This window comes from Ammospiza nelsoni, chromosome 6 (genome assembly GCF_027579445.1).
Source record: "Ammospiza nelsoni isolate bAmmNel1 chromosome 6, bAmmNel1.pri, whole genome shotgun sequence".
In the NCBI taxonomy this organism is placed as follows: Eukaryota; Metazoa; Chordata; class Aves; order Passeriformes; family Passerellidae; genus Ammospiza; species Ammospiza nelsoni.
The window spans coordinates 13,023,849-13,046,967 of record NC_080638.1 but is presented as its reverse complement, the minus strand read 5'-3'; the positions used below and the strand labels follow the sequence as shown (position 1 = coordinate 13,046,967).

The following is a 23,119-nucleotide window of genomic DNA, read 5'->3' as shown; positions in this document are numbered from 1 at the left end:
TTGTTTTCAACTGGGCTTCTCACTCCCTTCCATTCCACACCAAATGTCTGAAGACAATAAATAGCTATCTAGGAATAGCTATTTATTAAACATCTGACAATTTTTTCCTACAATCAGATAGAAAGATTTTCAAACAGTGCTCTAAAAACCTATAACATTTTGGCAGGTATTACTGAGGAAAATAATTCCAAAACCCCTCACAAATATTCAAAATATTCGGTACAATAAAATGCTCTAAAAAAGCCCTTCCTGTCATAAAAATACTTCCAATATAATTGAAAATTTTTGAAAGCGATGGTTTTCAGTTTGCACATCTTAAAACCCAAACCTGAGTTCTGAAAGGTAAGAGTTCTAAAATACTTTCTGGATGTCACTGACTTCCACCTTTGTTTTGGAAAGAATTAGAACATTCATTTACTAATGTAGAAGACTCAACTGAAACCAAGCTGTGAAAAATTATTTTGCTGTGAATTATGATGATTCAAGAGTCTAGAAGGAGTATTTTAATTCTAACACCTTTGAAAGTCATAAAACTTATCCAGTATCAGCATTTTTAATTTCAAATCTCTTCTGAATACAGGCTTCCTCACCAGACACAAAACAACACTCAATTCTGCAGAGTACATAATAACTGAACACTTCTGCAAAAATTTTACAAACAAAAAGCACAAAAGAAGAGGAAATCAGAATTTTTCTTATGTATAAAGAGGACACCTGCAAGTACTTCACAGTATTTGAACACAGTAGTTGTAGATGACAGTGTCTCTCCTAGGGACTAGTAAAATGATACACTTTTGTATAAATAATAAAGGTAATCTTCATGTTCCTGCATGGTGTTAAAGGGTATATCTGTCTGATTATTATCTGCTTTTACCACTGCAAAAAATGGATTCTGTCAGCATTTTTTACAGAAGGTTCTGGATGTCAGTCAATAGAAATTTATTTAAATTACTCAGCAGTGATGGTATGGTTTGTGAGGCTTTCATAGTTTCACTAGGGAAATTAAATCTGGTTTTGCTGCATTTTAGTGGCCACAGATAAAGCTTCAGTTTGTACTCCACAAAGGCATTTGTCAGTGCATCTTAACCAGCACCACTCCAAGCTGATATTTAAATGACTGCTTTCAGCAAGTGCTTCCCACAGCTTAACTTGATGTCCCAGAGCAGAACACAAACTGCAAATGTTTTCACTGCATTCTGGGAGTTGGTCTCCCAGATGTTCACTACACTCCAGCTGGCCATGGAAGGTCAATTTGGAATGTTTACTGGGATGTGAATGCACCTGATGCAGCCCCAGCTGTGCTGAGCTAGAGAAAAACACTGCTTGACTTGCACAACCTATGGAAGAGACCAAACTTGAGAGCATCCAACACACTTGGGCAATAAAACCCTGGCTAACCACCTTTCACTGACTGAAAAGCTTGTGGAGCCCACACAGCTTCTTTGTATCAAATGTTTACCTTCTCTTTCCCTCTTTCTTTCCTTCGTTCTTTCTTTAAATGCTGTGTATGCAATACAGAAGAATATAAAATACATAACATAAATAAAATTAAGTGTGCAATACAGGCGGCTAATCTGGAACTTTCTTATTTTCAAGATGACAGCCACTAACTCAATACAAAATTGTTGCTCCACATGCACTTTGAAATGCATGTTTTCAGGAATATCAGGGAAATTTTTGTCTGATAGAATCAAACAAATTATGCACACCAGGACTTTTGATTACTTTCCTTTTCTAAACCATTGATGAATCTGTTTGAGGAAGCCACCAAGGTGTTGTTCCAAGCCCTCCAAGTTGTTTACTGAAACCAAACCATTCCAAATGACAGCCTGAGCCCAGTTTCCTCGTGCTGCAGGACACAATCGTGGCTGGCTGTAACCTTGAACCCTCTGCTGCTCTGCAGACTCCACACTACATCCGATGCTCATTTGTCAGGGCATAAATAGACAACATGAAAAACAACAAACAAGTTGATTTTTACAGATTGCTCCTTTGCAGCCCACAGACAGACATCCTGTAAAATATTATACATACGCTGGAAAATTTTGAATGGAGGCTTCCTGACCTTCACTGTTTTCAAGTATTTAAAGAATCTGTAATTTGTACTAAATTATCTGACATCCTACATCAACAAATGTATCATTCTGCCTGCTTCCTGTTGTTCTAGAATTTAAGTACTTATTTAAGCATGATTAAAAAAAACCCACCAAACACAAAGTCTACTTGACAGGCTACTGTCTTCTACATTGCATGAAATCAAATTATTACCACTTACTTCTTGAGACTTTTGTAAAGAGTTATAAACATGGATTCAGAAACTCAACTAATTGAATACATTATTATGCCAATATGCCATTCTTGAATTACTGGACACAAGAAAAAGCTTAATAGACAAAATAATCCATAACTTAGCCAGACTAATCCAGGAAATGGGTCAACAAAGCCTGAAAAGCCTTTCTGAAAGGCCACTGGAGACTGCATAGTACAAGTTCTGTGCCAGGCAGTGTCAAGCTCTAAAGATAACTAGGAAAAGAGTAGAGAAAAACAAAACTCTTTTCATATTTATTTTTAGATGTGGCTGCATAACTCTGCTAATCACCAAAATACAAGCTTAACTAGTAAATAAGAGGCAACAACTGTACTCAACACTCAAACAGGTAATCTGTGCCAAATTCCATTGATTTGTCCACCCAAAAATCAAACAGTATCTCCAATCAACTACACAGAGTGAAACCCAAATTGCTATGTCACTCATCTGAGGATCAATCTGCATTTAGGAAAGCATGCAGGTCTGCTGTTAGAGCAGGAGCGCACACTCATGGCTGAACCCCAGCCAAGCCTGCTCACAAGTGGGGAGCAGCCTGCCTGTGCCAGCAGAGAGCTTTGGGAGGGGGAATTTATCCTGCTTTTGGCTGGGAAACAGAGGACATGAGTCAGATGAGAACCCCAAGGGATTAACTTATTTGGGCTTTGTCTGACTCAGGAGGAAGAGAAGCAATCCCTAGAGCATGGAGCCTTCAGCTGAGACTCACTCCAAGAATCCAGCATTTCATGAATACATCCCCAATTCTGAGCCCACAGAAGGAAACATGGCTCTGACATGCACTACTGAAGCCAACCTCCATTTTTAGAGATGCATTTCTGATTTGAGAACTGAACTGAAGGCAATTCAGAAACTGAACCATGAATTCTGCATGTTCTTTGTAAGAAGGGTGGAATCAAGGCTTCCCTACAAACCAGCAGCTGGGGAGGGTGGGAAGAGGAAACAGAGGGACCATATAAAGAGATTCTGGTACAAACACCACAAAAGCCAACTGATCATTAAAAGCTATCAAAAAGACTGTGAAAATGAGGAGATATATATAAAAAATATGTCTTCAGCTGTTGGATAAATATTCCTCCAGCTATCACTCCCCCAAAGTTCAACAGTATCCACTCTGTGCTGTCTACACCGAGCCAAGCAGGTATTTGTTCTCCAAACCCTAAATCACACAGGCACAAAGAAACAGGGATTAAGCACAGCATATGATCTGCTCAGAGAACAGTCAGTCTGTCTGTCATTTGCATGTTGATATCACCCCATTATTGCCAATTTCCTTAAATCCCTCTGCAGACCTACTCAAAGAAGCAGCAGAAACCTCTGGCTTTCTTGAGCCTCCAAATACAACTGTGCCAATACACTGAGTGAAATAATCACTAATTTTTTATTTTCCAGAGACAATGATAAAGCTAAATACAATTTTTAGTAGAAGACTTAGATAAGGTTTTCATTCCTGAAAAAGATAAGAGCAATACCATTTCTTATATGTATTTTAAAGCTTTACATACCCAAAGGGAGATTGATAAGCTCAAGATGAATATGACTGTGTTAAGTGAATTTTCTTGACAAAGCAGAAAAGACATAGGAAGGTAAACCAGACAAATAACCCTTTCACATACAGAAAGTATTCATGTAGCAGGGAGGTAAATGCCAATTCTATGTGAAGGTGGTAAGCTGAATTACACAAATTTACAAACATAACCTGCATTACCTGTTAAAAGTTTGCTACTGATTGTATGTCTGGACCATATAAACAGGTTATATTTGAATGACGCTACAAAAAATAGATTTATTTAAGGGGAAGAATCTTCACAGAAATCAGATATGAGACTAAAATTTTTTTCCTAGAGGGAGGGCAGCAAGCAGTATTTCTAAATATTGAACTGTTAAATATCAAATTAAACCAGAAGGTTCTGTTGTCCTACAGTGTGTTATGCACACAGGTGTTAAGATTTGAGTAATAGTATATTCTGCTGAAATATGGTTTCATTTCTTGTCTGATTTCCCATCTCATCTTCTGCTTATTTAGTTATCTAGGATGGCAATTAAAATAGGATGCTATTTGTTTTGGATATTAATCCCATAAATATCTATTATCCCAAAATCATAAAGAAAGGTAAACAGTAATCCTGTATAATTACTGGTAATCTGTGTACTAATTGCTAATTACTTGGATAATTACTGATATCAGGATATAGAATTTCTGTGTAACCCTCACAGGTTCACACTAGCAGAAACTCAATGAAATTCTGTAAAAGAATTTTGAGTGGACTGAGATAAAGTATATACACTAATGAATTGAAATGCTGCCCAATTTCCATGAGTAGAGGTGGAAGAGTGCTACTGAAAGAGTCCCACATTTCTAGAAATTTTTAAAGGTGAACTTCTTTCATTCATTCTTTAGAATTGCCCTTTCAAGAATGATGATTTTATTGTTTGAACCAAATGTTTTGTGAAACTTTTTTTCCCATTTACATCAAAAGATACGTCATAAAAATAAGCACACATTATAAAAATTATTGATAACAGTTTGATTAGCCAAAATTATCTCTTTGTATCCTGAGAGCAAATCTAAAATTGAGATTTGAGAAATTATTTGCAGCTGCTGATGTATTTAAGTAATCAAAACCAGAGCAGTTTACCATACCTCCAAATTGATTCATACATGGTAGAAAGTAAAGGAGGATTCTGTTCAGCCACCAACAGACATTTTAAAATTCAAAAGGAGCATTAAAACTTCTTAAGAAACCTGATTTGTCTCTAAGATTGTATAATTTGTCTGGATTCACTTAAAGCAGAAAAAGTGTTCTTCAACAAAGCAATTCAGAGTGAGGGCAATACCAGTAGGATCCTTAGAAAGTAAGTATCTAAGAATGAGAAGAGTATTGTCTGTCTTGAAGTGTACACAGGAAAAATGGTCAAGGATACAGAAGGAACTGCAAACATACCTGTTTCCTGTCTGAGGACTACAAAGCCATTCTCAAGGAACTTTACTACAGAAGCATTATGTGAACATAACCAAATAAATGCAAAGCCAACAAGAACAGATGTGGCTGATCAGGATATTCTGTGAGAGCAATCTTCAGCCACTGTTGGTTGATATTGAGAGAGCATAAAGAACAAATATTCAACTGAAGAAACTGTGAAATGGTGTGACCACGAAAAATTTTTAAAATCTCTTTATTTTCTTTAAAGATCATGCTTCAAAATATTTATGAAATTTTAAAAATTCTATATCAAATTCTCTGAGATTTTCCTGGCCTCCTGAGACAGAGATACTTCAGCCCAAAATGCAACTAAAGAGCAGAACTTTAAATGTGAATTTACAATACCAAATGTATGGAAGTAAAGGTCTATAGAAATGTTTTTCTTTTCCTCTCACCATAAGTATTAACACCAAAGTTTGGAAAATGCAGTTTTGCAAGTTCTGATGGTATGACAACTACCAAGCCTGCTTTGGAATAGTGAGAAAAGTTCTGCCTGCACTCATACCAGCAAAAATAGAAAGAAAAGCCATCTGTTCCCAGGAGGATCCCTTTCAGTATTTTCTATAAGCAGAGACAAGCTTTATTTGTGTATTTTTAAATTTTGTCTATTTATTAGACATTTGCTTTTTGGAACTTACATTTTGCTCATCTCTGAAAAACAATTATTTGTTTGCACTCTTCGGAGATGCGCTTTCTGAAGTCCTGCTGTGAATAGAAAATAACTCTCTTCTCAAATACCTCAAAACAAATTTTCACCTAATATTTTAAATAAATTTCATTGAATTGTTATAGAGCTGTTCTGTAATTTTTTTTTCTCTTATTTGAAATGTTTTCTTTTAAAAAAAGCTCATTAACTACAGCACTTTATCAAATACACAGCTTTAAGCTGATTAACTTATGCCAGATAACTTTTCTTTCTTAGATTAATAATTTGCTTAAAATAAACTACTGCATGATTTGTCTCAGTAAAAGAGTAATAAAAGTTCAGAGTGGATATAAGTGAGCATCTTATGTGCTTGGCTGGGCTGAAAAACATGGAACACTGCAAGAAATATTTGATATAAGAACTCCAGTGCCTCCAACTCATTTCAGACTCCTGCCAGCACAGCAGCAGCATCTCAGGGGGGGCTGACCAAGCCCCCAGGGTGTCAAACAAGCAGAACCAGAGCAGGATGCACTGAAGGAATGGTCTGGCATTACCTGCCTGGAATCTCTGGCTCTCCCTGGCAGGGATGCTGCTGCTGCTGCTTCCCTTGCACCTGCAGCACAGCTCAGAGCAGTGAGTGAGCTCAGGCCAGCAGAGGGATGGGTCTGCTCCCACTGCAGCCCTGGGCCATCAGGATTTAACCACAGCATCAAACCAAACCTGAGACTGCTGACACAAAACAGATGGGATCCTTCCTCCTTCCACCCTCCAAATATTTTCTGTTAACCTGGTGAGCTAAAACTGCTCGGCATGGCTGAGTCAAGCACCACTTCAGCAAAGGAGATGGGGCAGCACTGTGCAACTGGAAATGGACATTCCAGACAGGATCATCTGCTTGGCTGCTGGGGAAATGAAGCCTCAGTGACTGTCCACAAAGTGCCTTTACTGGGAAAGGCAGAAGAGTCCCTGTACAAAACTCACTATGACAATGTCCCTTTATTTCCAACAGCATCTAAAAGAACACTTTCCTTTTGTTCTGCTCTTGCAGCAGTAAGGCCCCATTAGCAGTAAATGCCACATCAAATCCCTTCATAATCTATTTGTTCTTTGATGGACTACACAAATCTACTTGGAAAGCCTGAATGGTAAATTCTCTCTGGCTGGGTTATGGAGCTAATTGCAGCTCACCAGCCAGTGGGATTTAAACTGAAATTGGAACATAAGCCAACAGCATCCACTCATGTGATGCCAGGTCCCATAGGCTGGAGAGTCTACAATTTATTAAGATCAAACACTGATTAGAAGTGTATACACTTAAATAGAACAGTCCTCATTTAACATGCTTTAGTGTGTTAAACATTTAACATATTTGTACCATTTTACACATGCTGCTAAAAACCAACAAAAGTTATATATGCTCCCATCACAGGATACGTGATGTTTCATGGAAAGGAAAGAAATTGACTGAGTTGGGTGAGAAGTTTGTAAACAACCTGACAGTAAAAAAAGTTCTGGTTCATATCACTGAAATCTCATAAAGATAAGATGTGGAAAGGGCACCACATCGACCCTTAGTGCATTTCCCTGTTATAGGTATTGATGTATGAAAATGCCTGCACTTGGACTCTTCACATGCTCTGCAGATTACATCTCTCATTGCTTTGCTGCCCTACATAATGAAATATTAAAATATTCTTGCTGTATGTCAAAGACACCAGGATTTTCTTAGTCAACAAGTATAAGCCAGCTCACGTGCTGACTGTGCAGTGACCCTTTCATAATGTCTCCCAGCCATACAAATACACATATATATTCATCAGGAATGTCTTTTCCCATTTATACAGTAATTTGGTATTGTCATCTGTTGGCATAAAATACATTACATGAGAGGCTGAACATTTTATCTCCCCTAAACCAGAATTAAAATAATGAGAAGTTATTTTATTACAGAAAACATTACTCAAAGTGTCAACAAACGAAGCCAAAAGCAAAAATTCTGGGTATTTTAATATATCCTGGATTTAGAATATATGGGACTGAAGGGCCTATAAACAGTGAAAGATTCCAGCCTTTTCCTATCATGGCTATATCAGACAACCCCAAACTGATCAAGCTTCATCTTAAATACACTGATAATGCTTTGCATTACTATTCCCAACAGGAGGTGTTTCAGGATGTTTCTTGTCCTACAGTTAGAAATTATCTTTTAACTTCCAACCTTAAATAACTCATGATCTTTTTGTATGAGCCTGTTCTTGGTGCTCACCTGTTTCTCTAACTTGTGACTTCTCCCTGAACAATACTGATGTAAAAATCAGCAAATGGCAAATACTTATGGGCTATGTTACAGAGTAAACTACAAAGATAGAGTACAGCAGAAAACCCTAACACTGCTCAAACAGCAGTCCCTAGAATCCAGTATGAGCTGTAACATGACCAACAATTTAAATATTAATTTCAGACTCTACCTTATTTGGGTATTTATGTTTTCTAAAGGAAGTTACACTTTTTAAGCAGTAGGGCTACTTTTACTGTCATTCAAAATAAAAATGTAAAGCATTGCATGTCCTGCAAATACTGTGAGCTTAAAAATTAGCTACCACAAAAATAAACTCATTTGAGGCACACCACAATTCAGTTTTTCTCCTTTTGATTTGATAGGTTATTTTCTAATTATCACAGTAAGGTGACACTGTTTATGTTACTCTATAGGCTGGACACTTTCACTGTTTATAGCCCCCGTAGCTCACATCATAATTTCTGAGGCATGGGCTTGGGAAGCAATAAAACATTGGAAAGACAGTTAACAGATGGAGGCATTTTTAGTGCAGAATGCAGAAACTGATCAGTGTTCACATTTTAAGATGAAGAAAATAATACAATTTTAAAATCTTGTTCTCTTCCCCAGAATGAATCACACCAGAAGCTGCGGTGCCCTCCCAGCCAGGAGGGCCTGGGGCTGCCCAGTGCCACAGCAGCTTCCAAAGGAAACAGGACCTGTAAGAACCAAGGACAGAGCCTGCTCAGCTCCAGCCTGTGCACAGATTTCTTCTGAGCAGAACATCTGCTGTGTGATACTGGCACAACTACAGAACCATCCTAAAAATGTGGTTTTCATGAGTTAGCCAAAGCTGTAAAGTGCAGCGTGTCAGCTTCAAATCCCTTGGCACATACAAATATCTACTTCTAAACAGAGCTGGAGCAGCACATGTCATTTAAAAAATAATTAAAATAATGCTGCTGCAATTAAGATTTTGTCCAAACAAATTTTTGAACATAAAATAATTACAGTATATTCATTATATTTAAAAAAAAATCCACATACATCTCCACCATTCTTCATTAACTTTTAGCAAATTTGAAAAATTAGAAAACACAGCATTTCCTTTACTTCTGTACACTTGAATACACAACTCCAAAAAATTCTAAACAGGTATGACAGCTAATATACAATCCCATCATTATGTTTTGACTGGATTTATCACCATGTAACAGTAACAGGGTTTGGCTCCATGACTGTTTAAACCAACAAAAGTCATCTGTGTCAGTGTCACTCCATGGACACATGGATAATAATTCACTTCTTTCTGCTTGCTTCTTGTTGTTTAATTATTTAATTTTAAGCAGCTCTCTGTGATATAAGAGAAGTATCTGCTCTGATGCAAAAGAAGGGCAAGAACATGCAAGCAGGGCAAAAGGACAGAGAACACTCTGAACTTCTGAGTCCCAAGTCACAGTGTTGAAATTTGGAATTGAACAGTCACATTAAGAAAATACATCAGTGCTGGAGTGGAGCATTTAAAGTGCTTGTACTGAAGTACTTCTCTGCTTAGCAACTCCCCCATCACCACAAACATCTGCCCTAGTATTTATATTTTGTGCAACTGTAATAATCTTTAGAAGTTTAATCAATCAATCACTTTTGAGATCTGGAATTACAGATATTTCATGACACTGCAGTCTTCAACCATACTATATTATTTTTGAGTACCCTTTTTCAGAGGCTCCATATACTGTCTAATGGCACACACTCAATTTCTAGTTAAAAATACTTTAAGACACATAAAAAGGCTGAAGGATAATGGTGTTTAACACTTCCAGTTTCATCACAGTTTGGACAAATCAAAGACAAACTTGCCAAGCAACCAACCTGGCTCCACCTACCATGACCATTCATGTTTGTGTCATTCCATGTTTTAATCTATTCTACACAGCCCTGGATTCCAAAGCACCCTTACCTTGTGTCTTCATCCAGAAGATTCAAAGCAGAATTTACTTCAATGTGTCATTTTCACCACTTAAAAAATTACTTTCTTTTTAACACAAAGTCTATAATATTTTACAGAAAATACTTGAGTGGTGAATTTAAGATAGGAGGAAAACAAGCACAAGCAAACAAAGCAGTACAGGGGAAATAAGGACATAGGAAAGAAGACCTGATATGAGTCTAAACAAGAAGGAAAGGAAGGAAAACTCTTTTGTCTTTGATTAATTACTTGGAAAGGAGAGAGAAATTCTTCAGGAAAATAAATGTTTGTAATTTCTTCTCAGCTTAGCAGTGTGATTCATGCTACCAGGCCTTGAAATGTGCAAAAATGAAATATGCTGGCTAAACCATAGGCTTTTGTTTTGCTCCTTAGGTCACTAATTTTTTTGTCCTGGCTTCTTTTGGGTAAAAAGCTGTCTCTTGGGGAAGATGGAGGTGTATGTCTTAGACTCAAAGGATTGAACACATCCCTGCTGAATACCCACATGGAGAAGGCAAGTAGGGTTGGAGTCTGGAGAAAAGAGCTTAAGGCAGAAACTTAGGAATGTACAGTTAATGCAGTGAGACAGGAGAGAAATATAACCTCAATATAACCTAAATCTCCTTTGAGCCTGAAGAAAGCTACTGCATTTTGAAGCTTCTATAGATACCTACCATCTTACCAACAGACAACAAGAAATAGAAGAGCACTGAAAGTCTTCTTGCTGCCACACATTATTTTTAAAAGTAACTTTATGATTCCTGTTTTTCTACCTAATCCTTTATTGATTAAATAATTTCTAGTGATCCAGCTACAGGCCTGGTTTTTGTCACACTATTCCTATATATTACGCTTTAAAAAAAAAAAACAAAAAAAAAAAAAAAAAAAAAAAAAAACAAAAAAAAGAAGGTATGATTTAAAATGTCAAAGACTTCTGTTCCTTATTACTAAGCTTAAAACCTTTGGGGATATTTTTCCCAACTGCAGTTTAACGCCTAAGCACAAATAAGGTCTGTTTCCAGATATGCTGTGCACTTGGTAATGCAGGGAGGGTCATCTGCTGACATGGTGTTATCCTGCCAAGCAGAAAAAGCATGATGAGGCTACTATTGCACAATATTTCTCAAAATAAATGTTGAAATTACTTTTGTATCTATTCATAGTGATACATGTTGTCTTGCTGCCCACCTTTCTCCGAGAAAGAGCTATTTTTAAAAAGGTGATTTATGCAGTTCACAAATATTTTTCTAGCTACTCTTCAATTTTCTATTAATCACTGAGATAGGATGAAGTGCCTGTGCCAGCAGAGAAATCACTGAATGTGTCGTTATTGGACAAATGCTCTGGTCAATATTTGTGTCCTGAACACCAGACTGGAGGGGACAACAGCTGCTACTGAAGTACTGAACAAAAAAAAATACTAGAAAGCTTTAACCCAGGTTGTAGAGACAAATACACATTAAGCTCCTGTTCCAACCAGGCAAGGGAAACAAAGCAAGTGTGAATATTGTTCCAAAAAGCACAAAAACTTCTGACAAGTTCAGCTGTGATCTCCAGCAGAAAGAATTAGGCCTTATCTTAGGAAAATAAATTTTCTCAAAGGGATGAGCCAGTGGCTTCTACCACACTCCTCTGGATTCACTGCCTTTAACTCTTCATAAGACTACATGAAAGGTGAGAATAAATAAGAATTTATTTATAAAACAGTTAGTTCATATTTCCTGGTCCTCCTTTTCGTGTTAGCAACCATTGCAAACAGGCACGTGTAGCTGTATTAACAACTCTTTTTTTAGTAAATCCAGACAGAAACTTGGAATTAACCAGCCTTGGCACTAAGAACATGATGACAGCCCATCACCTACATGGGAATGGAATTTTGGGCTGTTCTGGAAAAGTGAGGTTCACTATGAAAACACAAACATTTTCTAATCTGTGTCCTTTGAGACACAAGACAATTTTACCATTGTGCTGTATCCCCAGATACTTAAATACATCAACTGGCAACTGAGGCACATATGGGAAGAAAACCCAAACAACCCCCCCAAAACATAAAGAAACAAAAAAAAAAAAAAAAATCAGTGGTCAATATTAGGAGGGGGGGAAATCAGCCTTTTACAAAGAGTTCAAGTACTTGCTTTAAAAAAATCTACCTGCCAACTTATTTGCACATTCCTTAACTAATACCAGGCCCATTCCTAGGCAGCTCTTCCACTCTTGCCACACCAAAAAATAGAGAGACACAACAAGAGGGTCCACACAAGGCCATTAGACAAACTATTCCTGATTGCTCTTATAGTCTTGAAAAAGACAAAGTTGCAACAGAAATTAAGGGAGACAACTTTTCTTTTTGTCCAGGAGCTTACATGATCCCCTTCAGGGAAACAGGATGTGAGCCTATAAACTTCTCGTGACAAGATTTGCCAAGTTTTATAACCATGCACTTTCCTCAGTCTCTCCCTTCTTCAGGCCAGTTGAAGCATCAGTAACTAGAAAACCGAGCACTGAGTTTTCCTTCCTTATCTCCCTTTCTCTCCCCCTCCTTCTGCTGATCTTCATATCCTCATGTGCCCTGGAAAGGACATCTGGTGAACACGGGCTTACTGACTCATACTTCTTACAAGGCACCAAAAAGCCAGAAAGACAAAACCTCCAAACATTTACTGGAAGTCAGGAGGACAAAATAAGGCAGAAGAGCAGCGAAACCACAGACAGCAAAAAGGCTAATGGACTATGGGAAAAGAAGGATGAGATGGTAGACAAAGAGTAAATTGGGGGTATAGCTATTGAAAAGTATATGGGAACTAATATGAAATGACACAAATTCAAAATATAAAGGTAAAGGATTTTTGATTGTTAGCACAACAATCTAGTCCTAGTTAAACTCCAAACTCTTCACTACTCTGCTACAGTGGGTTTAGGAATTTACATGACATCCATCTGTATACATTAACCCTCTAATAACATGTGGTTAACAACATTAAATTAAACCGTATGTGTTGGAAAGAATGCTAAATTCTCATATGTTATTCCTTTATTATTCCTTTCTATACACAACAAGAGGAATTTAAAAAACTTGCCCTGCAAAATATGCTCTCAGTAAGACAAGAAAAAAAGATTGGCTTTAGTTTTCCATATATTTACATTCCCACTCCACCTTCATGGCTTCCTCTATAAATCTCATGCATACAATGACTTTTCAGATTTGTCCTCATTGGCTTCCTCAGCCTGATCCTGTGACAAAACACTCCAATCCCAATTTGCCACTCAAAAGCCAAGTGCCAGAAGACAGGATAACCACCTAAGAACTAACTGAAAGCCTCAATTTCTTTGACATCTTCTGAACTGTGCATTTATAGCAACTTTCAGTAGAACTGATTAAAAAGCTGCCTCAAATCAGTTATCACATACAATATACTTAAAGAAGAACATACCACACCACATGGTGTAACCTGCTGCACTTATGGTACCTCACACCACATTTTATGTCTTCAAAAAAGGAGCAAAGTTAGGGGAAAAATTAGTTAGGTCTGTCCACATTCAAAACATTGCCTGCAATCTGATCAGAGCAATCCTAATGAATCTTGACATAATAAGTAAAACCTCAGTGAGCAGTTAAGTAGCACCTATATACCATTTTAGCCACAATTTTGCTTTTGTTTAAACTACTATTTAAAAAATGAAAATCTTCCTTTTGGAATGATATTCTTTTTGGAAGGATACAATTAAATCATCCTAGTAAGAGATGGCATTGAGCTCATCAGATCTGATACTGCTTTCTGTGGCATAAGCTTAGTGTTGCTCACCAATGTTTTTGTGGTTTCCATCCATTCTTACTGCCTGTTTGAGAGAAGAATGGATGACAACACATCCTGAGGCCATTTGGTTGCTTGAGAGTAAAACTGAGGTTCACAGGATCAGAAAAGATTATTAATTGTGCCTTTATCCAGTGCTGCTACACCTTCATGATTCAAAGTCCCTTCACAAACCAATGGAATGAAGACTAAAAGTGTCAGGATTTAATGACAGACAAGACCAGGACTGAGGTACCCAGATAACAGAGATGCAGCATTGGAATTGTCATGAGCAAGAAAACATTTGGAGAGGGTTGTGTTAGAGCATCTTCTTGCTCTAACTGGCAGTAACAGACAACAACAGCACTATAGGAACTTTTTGGTCTCACCAGCTTTTTTACAAACCTCCCTGGTGTTCTCTGGAGTTTGTACAGTATCCAAGGGGAGTGGAGCAGGGAATCTTTTTACAGGAATGTTTTTGTGATTATGCAGGGGCCACGCTCACTTCTGCCCCCTGTAACTTACAGATACTACATGGTGGGATTGGACTAGATGACCTTTAAAGGTTCCTTCCAACCCAAACAATTCCATGATTCTCTAATACTGGAGATAACTTACCACAGGCAGGCTGCACAAAAAGGTTCTCTGAATGTCTGATTAGGGGTTTAAAGCCAGTCAGTCATTCTTTCATTCGAAAGAAATTAATATTTACCATGCAGCTTTCTTGGCACATGATTAGAATTGAATTAGAACAGAAAATACCTCATTTTATAATTTAGAAAAATAGGGTTTTTTCAAAGCAGGCCTAGACATACCCAGTTGCTGAAAGAGAAGAGCCACACTGGTGCCTGTGACAGGAAGGCTGTCATGTAGAGGAGTCTGTATCAGCTGTCGGTCTCCAGCTCCCAAAGAAAACAATTTCTGTAGAAAGAATTTTTTAAAATTTAATTTATATAGAATGAACAAGCTGTCAACATACAGACAAGTGATTTATACTGCAAAAATTATTTATTTTGTATACAGAAATTTAAAGTCAAACAGAGATCTGAAATATAATTTGGCCACAGTGATATGTCCCCTTGAATGTAGAGCATGACAGTGTCTCCCTTGCATTTACACTGACTTAGTTAAAGAGTTATGGCTTTGAAGGCAGTTAAAAGTACATTTCTATTAATACAATAAAAACATTTCTATTAATACAATAAAAAATCTCCCAGGGAATAAAAAGGTTTCAAATCCATTTAAATCAGAAAAATGCGCAGTACTACTAACTGAATTACTTTGCTCTCTACCATCCTCAGGTGTGTGTTGAGTATGAACATACTTGTGACATGTGGGTACTGAAGAGGGCACTTCTGCTACTCCTGTGCCCCTGCTCTGCACATTGAAGCACAATCACAGCTTCAGTTACCTTTCCAGCACAAGAACACTCCCTGGAGGGAGGCAGGAAATGGGAGGGAAAGGAGTGCACTTGAGTATCACATCCCAAACAGCTCTGCAATTGCAAAACACCCTCACTTTGCTGTGAGCAAACCCACATGGCACTCAGGCAGTGAGTGATGCCAAGCAGCTCCCTCTCACCAGACTCCCATGGGCTGGGGGCATTTCTGTGTGTAAATCTTCACTCTGTATGGCAGCAAAGGTGGGGAATGTAGGAAGGCAGCAAGCTCTGCCTGCCGCACAGCAGGTATTTAAAAATCTCCCCAGCAAACCCAAACAAGTCCCTGAGCTGTAGCAGAGATGCTCTGCCCAGCACTGCAGCAGCAGGCCTGGGTGCAGGTCAGTAACCCATTTCACAGCTGATTGTTTCTGGAAATAAATGCTGCAAGACTGTTCCCACCCTAAAAGATATAATTCACTATAATTCACCTTCAGTCCTGCAAGCATAAAGCTTTAAAAAGCAGAAACACTTAATTTCTGATTTAAATGATAGTTTGACAGTAGCAAATTTTAGTTGGAAATGAGTGAGCATTTTACTAGAAGAGAGAAAGCAGAAGGAAGAACAACCACAGCAGCAAGACTTTTCCTTCCCCTTCTAACAGAGCAAAGCCACAGAGAAAAGCTGCATTCCTGGACAGGGAGAAAAAAGTGAGGACAGAAGCACAGCCAGAAGTTTAAGTGGATCACCAAAACCAAAAATAAGAGGCTCGAATACCACTGGAAAAGAGGGTTTCTGATGAGGAGTTAAAATCTGATTACACCCCTTCAAAACCAAAAATAAGGACAGAAAAAGCAGAGGTGGCAGCCTGGAGAGCAGCAAGGCAGAGCCTGACTGAGCTGACAGGACACCCTGACTCTTCCTGCACCAAGAGCAGTCCCACAGCAGCCAGGGACAGGGCAAAACCAGAACAGAATTAGGAAGTTATAGGATTTCAGGAGGGTTGAAAACCCCGTAGGTTGAGGGGGAAGTTGTGTATGTAATTGACTTTAAAATGCTGCCATCTGCACATATAGTTTTCTGGTATGTTTCATAGTAAGGACCATAATTTCCCATCAGGGTCACAGCATAAAGCAAAAAACAAACACAGAAGACTCAACTGGCTTACCAAAACCTCACAAATGTACAGGAATATTTTATAAAAAGTAAATCAAGAAACAAACCTGACTTTCTGCTCACAGAAAGCACAAGTGAAAATTAGAAAGAAGTCTGCTAGCTAGAAAACTTTAATTTTTGAAAACATGGGCAATTTGCAATATTTAATTCCTCTGAGGAAACCCCACTTGAGTTACTTTTTACCATTTCAAAAACAAATCATGAAAATAGAAATTAAAATGAGTTATCAAAGAAATGACAGTGGAATCCTAAATTCCATCAAGGAACAAACAGGCATAAATGAACAGATATGAAGCTTATGTCAGAAAATGGTAAAAAAAAAATGCCTTTAAAAAAATTTCTGTAGCAAGCAAAAATATTCTTGAACACTTTATTATTTAAAAACTAAACTTATACAAACTGCTTAATTTGTTAATGTGCCCTGTAAAAGCCAACTCAGTGACAAAATTAACCCTTTGACCTTATCCTGGAATGGAATTTTTGCTGTCTTTAGAAGACAGGCCACAGGGAAAGCGCTCACAGGCCACAGGGAAAGCACTCAGCTGAACTATGATCTTTTTTTCTTCAAAAATATCTCAAGAATTTATTTTTTGTTTTCTTCATAAATTAAATTAACTGGAAAAATACCCTTTTCCCCCCTAGCCCCCCTCCCCACTTACCTGAGACCCTCCAGAAGCAGGGACAAGGCATGAACAGAGATTTGCAATGAGAGTCTCCAGTGACACATTCAGGCTGTCCACATACACGGTGTAGATCAAACCAAGGCAAGCCTGGAAAGGTTGACAAAATATATCAGACTGCAATATAGGTCAAATTATTCAAAGATCTATGTATATCATCTTCAAAAAAATAAGTTCTTAATAGTTACTAGTGCAGTGAAGTAACCTCCAACAAAAGTAATTTGCCACAGAGGTAATAATTCATTTTTAAAAATTAGCTTGGCTACTTGCAAGGGATGTATGGTTTTTTAAAAGAAATTCTAGGTATAACGTTTTTGCTTTGTTTGTTATAAGTTTATTATAAGTTACTGTTAAAAAATATAAAAATCAACACAGCTTCATCTGTGCTTTGAACTCTAATGGACTAAAACCTGACTGGTTTCCAGGGTATAACACTGATTAATCAATGAGCTTCTGAGGCTCATTTTAAGACTAGTATAAACCACTAACAATTCCATATGTTATCTAACTTACATCCCTAATTTTGTTATATCAATGTAAATACATTTATATTAATATTACATTAATATTTCAACATACTTTATTAGTGGATCAAATTTTGATTGAGAAATCACAGATACAGCTTTAGCATTTTTACTAATAATTCAATCCAGATCAACGTGACACTCTAAGAAGCCTTTGGACAAAAGGAAATAACTCCTCCACAGCATCTTTTGCCTTTTCACTGTTGTAACTTTGATTATCAGCAAATATTTTAGTAGTTCTCTACTCAGAAACAATTCCAACAGTAACTTTTCATATCACACATAGTTAAACAGTGAAACTCTGTGCCATGGGTTGTTGTAAAATATGAATGTTAAGAAAGTGAACTAATTACTGAAAAATCCACAGGAACAACACCTCTGGTTCAGGATGTCATTTAACTATTATTCACATTGAATGAGGAAAGCATTTTATGGAATTATTTCTACAGCCTGCTCTATTCTTACCCCCTTTGCTTTGCACTTGCCATGGGCCACTGTGAGAGACAAGATCCTGGCTCCGAGGACTTTTAATCTCCCATGGTGCAGTCATCCTTAATGTCTACAGACAACTGCTGAATGATTTCCTCCCTTCATCTGTAAACTGAACTTTATTTGTTTCTGTTCATATGCATTAGCTTAGGAGAAATTTAAGCTTTTCATTTATCCCAGATAAGTCATATTTCACCAGCTGAAAGTAATCCAAGGTCCTAAATCTTGGTCATGCATTTTAATTTGGTCTGGAAGAGGCTTGGACATTTTGCTTTATATATGGAGGAGAGCTAGATTTTCACTGTTAATTTACAATTATATAGGGAGGAGAGCTAGATTTTCACTGTTAATTTACCATTATATAGTTAGTCAAATATTGTCTGCTTTTGTCCTAGTAACTCCTCTCATTAGAGAGTCACTGAGCCCAAAAAAATCTCTACTACTCCTTCTGTGCAGTTTTAAAAATGCTTGGAGGGTAAAAAGGCACTACTTGAACCTATAGGGGCTATTTACTGTCACAGATGTTGAATTTTATCTAGTTCAATCTAAAGCTACTTTTGCTTTTAAATTCCCAGATCAATCCTGAGTGAGATCTGTTTCATCAAAAGTGCTGTCATTGTTACTCATTTAAAACCAGATTTTTTTTCTGATATATTGTAAATAGCAATTGCAAGTTCTTTACCCTGAAAATTTCTGGATAATCCAATCTGGACACCAGCACCAGACTTTTAGGAGCAAATACTTCTGCAGGCTGAATTAAACCAGACTCCTCTTCACCTTCAATTTCTTTTGTTCCCTTGAAAACAGAAACACTTCAATTAATAAGGAGGAAGAAAACTCAAACCACAATGTTAGCATTTTTACCAGAAGTTAGCATTTCTCAGAGCTTCAGAAAAGTACTGCATTATTTGAAACTGGAAACAAAATCAGGTAACAGGAGCACACTCCAATGGTTGCCCCAACTCCCTGAAGGTTCTCGATGTAATTCAGTTTATTAAAACTCAATTTACCTAAAATAAAAATTTACCTAAAAACCCCCCACAATTTACCTAAAAAACACAATGTACCTAAAATAAAGTTCTCTTAAACAACAGTTTAACAGGACACAGTTCCACATTAAATACTCCCTGTGGCACATTTTAGATGGTGAAGTGGATGATAGAACAAGATCCTTCCACATCAAAGTGTGGCTGATCTGCAATCTCTCCAAATATAGAGATCATGCATTTCACAAAAGAATGGCTGTCCTCCTCATATTAATATAATTCAAGTTCTTACAGAATTCCCATTAACATTACAGCTGAAATTATCTGTAATGTCATCTCCAGCTTGACCTAGAGAATTTGGAATTTAAAGATATTTCTTCACCAGAAAACTGGCTCAGATTTCTCAAAAAAATCGCTCACACTTAGGAACCATTAAGGTTACAAAAAAAAAAAAAAGAGAGAGAACAGCACAGTGCAGATAAATTTGCAGTTGCTCATGATATTGTGCAAGTGGCTATAACCTTCTTGCCAGAACTTATTCAATCACAAACAGTTTATTATTATTCATAGCCAAAACTGAAGATGTCACTAAATATTTTCATTTCTAAAATTCCATACATTCTTTGACAATTCAAGTTTTCAGATGACAGAATGTCCTTGCTTTCCAATTTCTGGATGTAATTCTCTCCAACCTTGCACCACCCACCAAATTTCTTTTATTTGTTCTTCTGACCAAGCATTCTTCCAAGCAAAAATCACTCCATTATCTTAATTAGGAACACGAGAAAAATTTTGTCCATTTTCATATGACAACATGAAAAATCTGCCTTCTATTTCTGTCACATTACTACTCATCATTTCAGTTCCTTAAAAAAAAATCCAACATTTCTCCTAAATGGACGAAATCTGATAAAAATGCTCTTAAATGCCAGGAATGCTACAAACTCATGAGCTTTATTTCACAACTTCAATTCAGAATGTACAGAAATGCTAACCCACAATTCAGAATTCAAGTTAAAATGATATAAAAAGTGAGTACTTGGGTTTTAATCAGAATACCTTGGTTAATACAGTATAATACTTTCATACCAAAATAAAACCAGTTCAACAGTACACATACACATATGGGCAAACGCTTGGCTTTGTACATTGAATTTTACCTAAATATCAAGCAATGCATTTGCATTGTATGTTCTTGGTTGAGTCTGCACTTCATTTCTAAGATAAAATTGTGATTCACAAATTTCACAAATAAAAAAGAAACACAGTAACTCAACAGTCACACATCCCACTCAGGTTCATTTATTTTCACCCATTTTAATCCTGACAGGGAGAGCTTTTACAGGAATTACAGTTCCCTCCCTCTGCCCCCAAAATCCCCAGATTTTTTAATTATCAGCAGAAGTTTACTGTATCAACCATTCTAAAGAGCAAGTATGAGTTCCAGGCATAAAGACAACAGTTTCTGGATATCTGACAAATTGTGGGCTTTTACATTAGGAAAAATGAAATTAAAACACATTCCACATTCCTCAAGGCAAGGGAACATGGAAGCTCCTCCATATTCCATGGTACTGAGATAATGAAACCTCAGGGTGCTCAGGCAGGGAGGAGCTTTCCATGCAAGACCTTTCTAATAAAATCTGACAACTTCAGACCAAGTCTTGAATTAATTCAAAATTAAGATGTAAAGCTTTTGGGGCACATCAGCAGCACAATATTGATTGATAAAGCATTTATACTCTTCAACTGCTCTCTCCTACTTCACTAAAGATTTACAGAAAAATGCAATGTGACTGCTGTGCTTCTTACCCAGCTCAACATTCTGACAGGCACACAGGCACATTATTAGGAGTCACTAGACTAAGTAGATAATCATTTCAAACACATGACTTTTAACCTACTTCTCAAGCAAAGTATTAACAACATAAGCATTCTGTACCAAAAGTAATTACAGAGCACTAAAGCCACAAATGTGATTGTATTTACACTTCTGTTCAGACACACACACATTTCATCTTTCTTTATCCCTTTTTCCACCTAAGGAAAAAATACTGTCCAATAAAAAATAACAAAATGAAAGAGTTTGTTATGTTGGGGTCTTTTTACAATAAATTTTTATTTTATATGTGCCGCATTCAGTTTACAACTTACCTAAGAATAAATGGATGGTATGGTAAGCTTGCTAAGGATACATAGATTGAAAGATGAATTTAAATTACAGAATCATAGAGCCACAGAATCATTTGGGTTGGAAAAGATCTCTGAGATGAGCGAGTTCAGCCTCTGAGTGAATACCACCCTGCCAATTACACAGCACTGAGTGCCATGCACAGCATATTCTGGAGCATCTCCAGGGATGGTGACAGCAGCACCTCCCTGGGCAGCCCATTCCAGAGTCTGATCACCCTTTCTGTGAAGAAATTCCTCCTGATGTCCAACCTGCACCTCCCCTCGAGGTGTGTCCTCTCATCCTGGCACTCACTGCCTGAGAGAAGAGACTGATCCCCGCCTGGCTTCCCCAAGCACCTTCCATGGAGCTGTAGGGTGGTCAAGTCCCCTCTGAGCCTCCTTCTCCCCAGGCTGAACACCCCCAACTGCCCCTGCAGCTCCTCATCAGACCTGGGCTCCAGACCCTTCCCAGCCCTACTGCCCTCCCCTGAATTTGCCTTGGTTAATTAATACTGAAAAATATTCCTTTTTTTTTTGTCCTTCCATTTTTCTCTTTATATTTATTTGAAATAAGCAAACTTTGAGAACAGCTGAATTTAGAAAATAGTACCACTAGAGAGCAAACCAATGTTTCAGATCCTTAACAATCCATTTAGTTTAACAGGTGATAAACATCTAAAATCTAATCCAGAAATACCTGTGCCTTGAGAAGGCAAATTAATAATTTGTCTTTTTACCATCCAATTAATAAAGTCCTGAAAAAAACTTTTCCATAAACTACAGAATAGGTAACTAAGGCAGATCTAACTGAATCAAAGAACTGCACGAGCTGTGGTTATACACAATTTCACCATGCTTAAAACACTCAGTCTTTTGCACTTAAAGCCAAAGCCCATCAGGGTCCTGTTCCCTGCCTGTCACACCCAGAATCCTCTTTTCTTCTGCACCCTGACATGGTTTCTAAAGTTAAAAGAAGAATATAATGCAGAGATCTGTAAACTATGGCTGACATATCTCCTTAGAGAAGTTTTCCCAAAAAATTTCCTGAATGTTACAAACTATCACAAAAACTTACAGGCAACATGACAGTATTGAATGTTAACATTTATGTCACACGAGATCAAAAGAATGTATAGGAAAAATTAAGATAGCCAGTTTTAAAACTAAAACCAATATTAAATCCTTGGAAAAAATGAAATACAATTAAACAAGCAATTATTTCTTATATAGGTTGAACATGGTTGAAGATATGTCATAAGTTTGAACAGAAAAATCTTACCTGGTTTTACAACAAAATGTTTGATTTATTTACTTGCTGGGTTTTTTCTTCCCATCTCTTTTTCTGTTTGTTTTTTAATTATATTAATAATATTTTATAAACAAACTCAGAAAATGGTGAAACCTCTTTTAAATGTCACAGGATGCAATTTCATTCTGCTTACCTTGGCTGCTATAGCCATAAAGTGGTCTCTTAAAAGACTGGCCAAAATATGTCTGTGTGTGTGCTCAGTACACTAAAAGCACAGCAATTCACATATTTAAACTCAAATGTTTTCTTCTATTTTAACAAATGTTCACATCCACATCTACACTAAAATATATGCATGTATATAAATAAATAAATAAATATAGATATATATACATACATAAAATTCCCATAACGACACAACAATCAGTTTCACAGGTTATTACAAAAATGAGAGCACAGAACTTGAGAGCGTAT

The 23,119-nt window shown here is 37.2% G+C and overlaps 1 protein-coding gene across 6 annotated transcripts in view; it reads right to left on the bottom strand.

Moving 5' to 3' along the window:
* Positions 1 to 23,119, bottom strand: part of SBF2 (SET binding factor 2) — a 231,677-nt gene that overhangs the window by 101,089 nt on the left and 107,469 nt on the right. For all 6 annotated transcript variants that reach the window (XM_059473902.1, XM_059473896.1, XM_059473897.1 and 3 more), the window contains 3 exons: positions 18,921 to 19,034; positions 17,205 to 17,315; positions 14,807 to 14,912 (listed from right to left, as the gene is read on the bottom strand). In XM_059473902.1, coding sequence (XP_059329885.1) covers positions 14,807 to 14,912; positions 17,205 to 17,315; positions 18,921 to 19,034 — 331 coding nt within the window. The remainder of the gene's footprint in view (positions 1 to 14,806; positions 14,913 to 17,204; positions 17,316 to 18,920; positions 19,035 to 23,119) is intronic.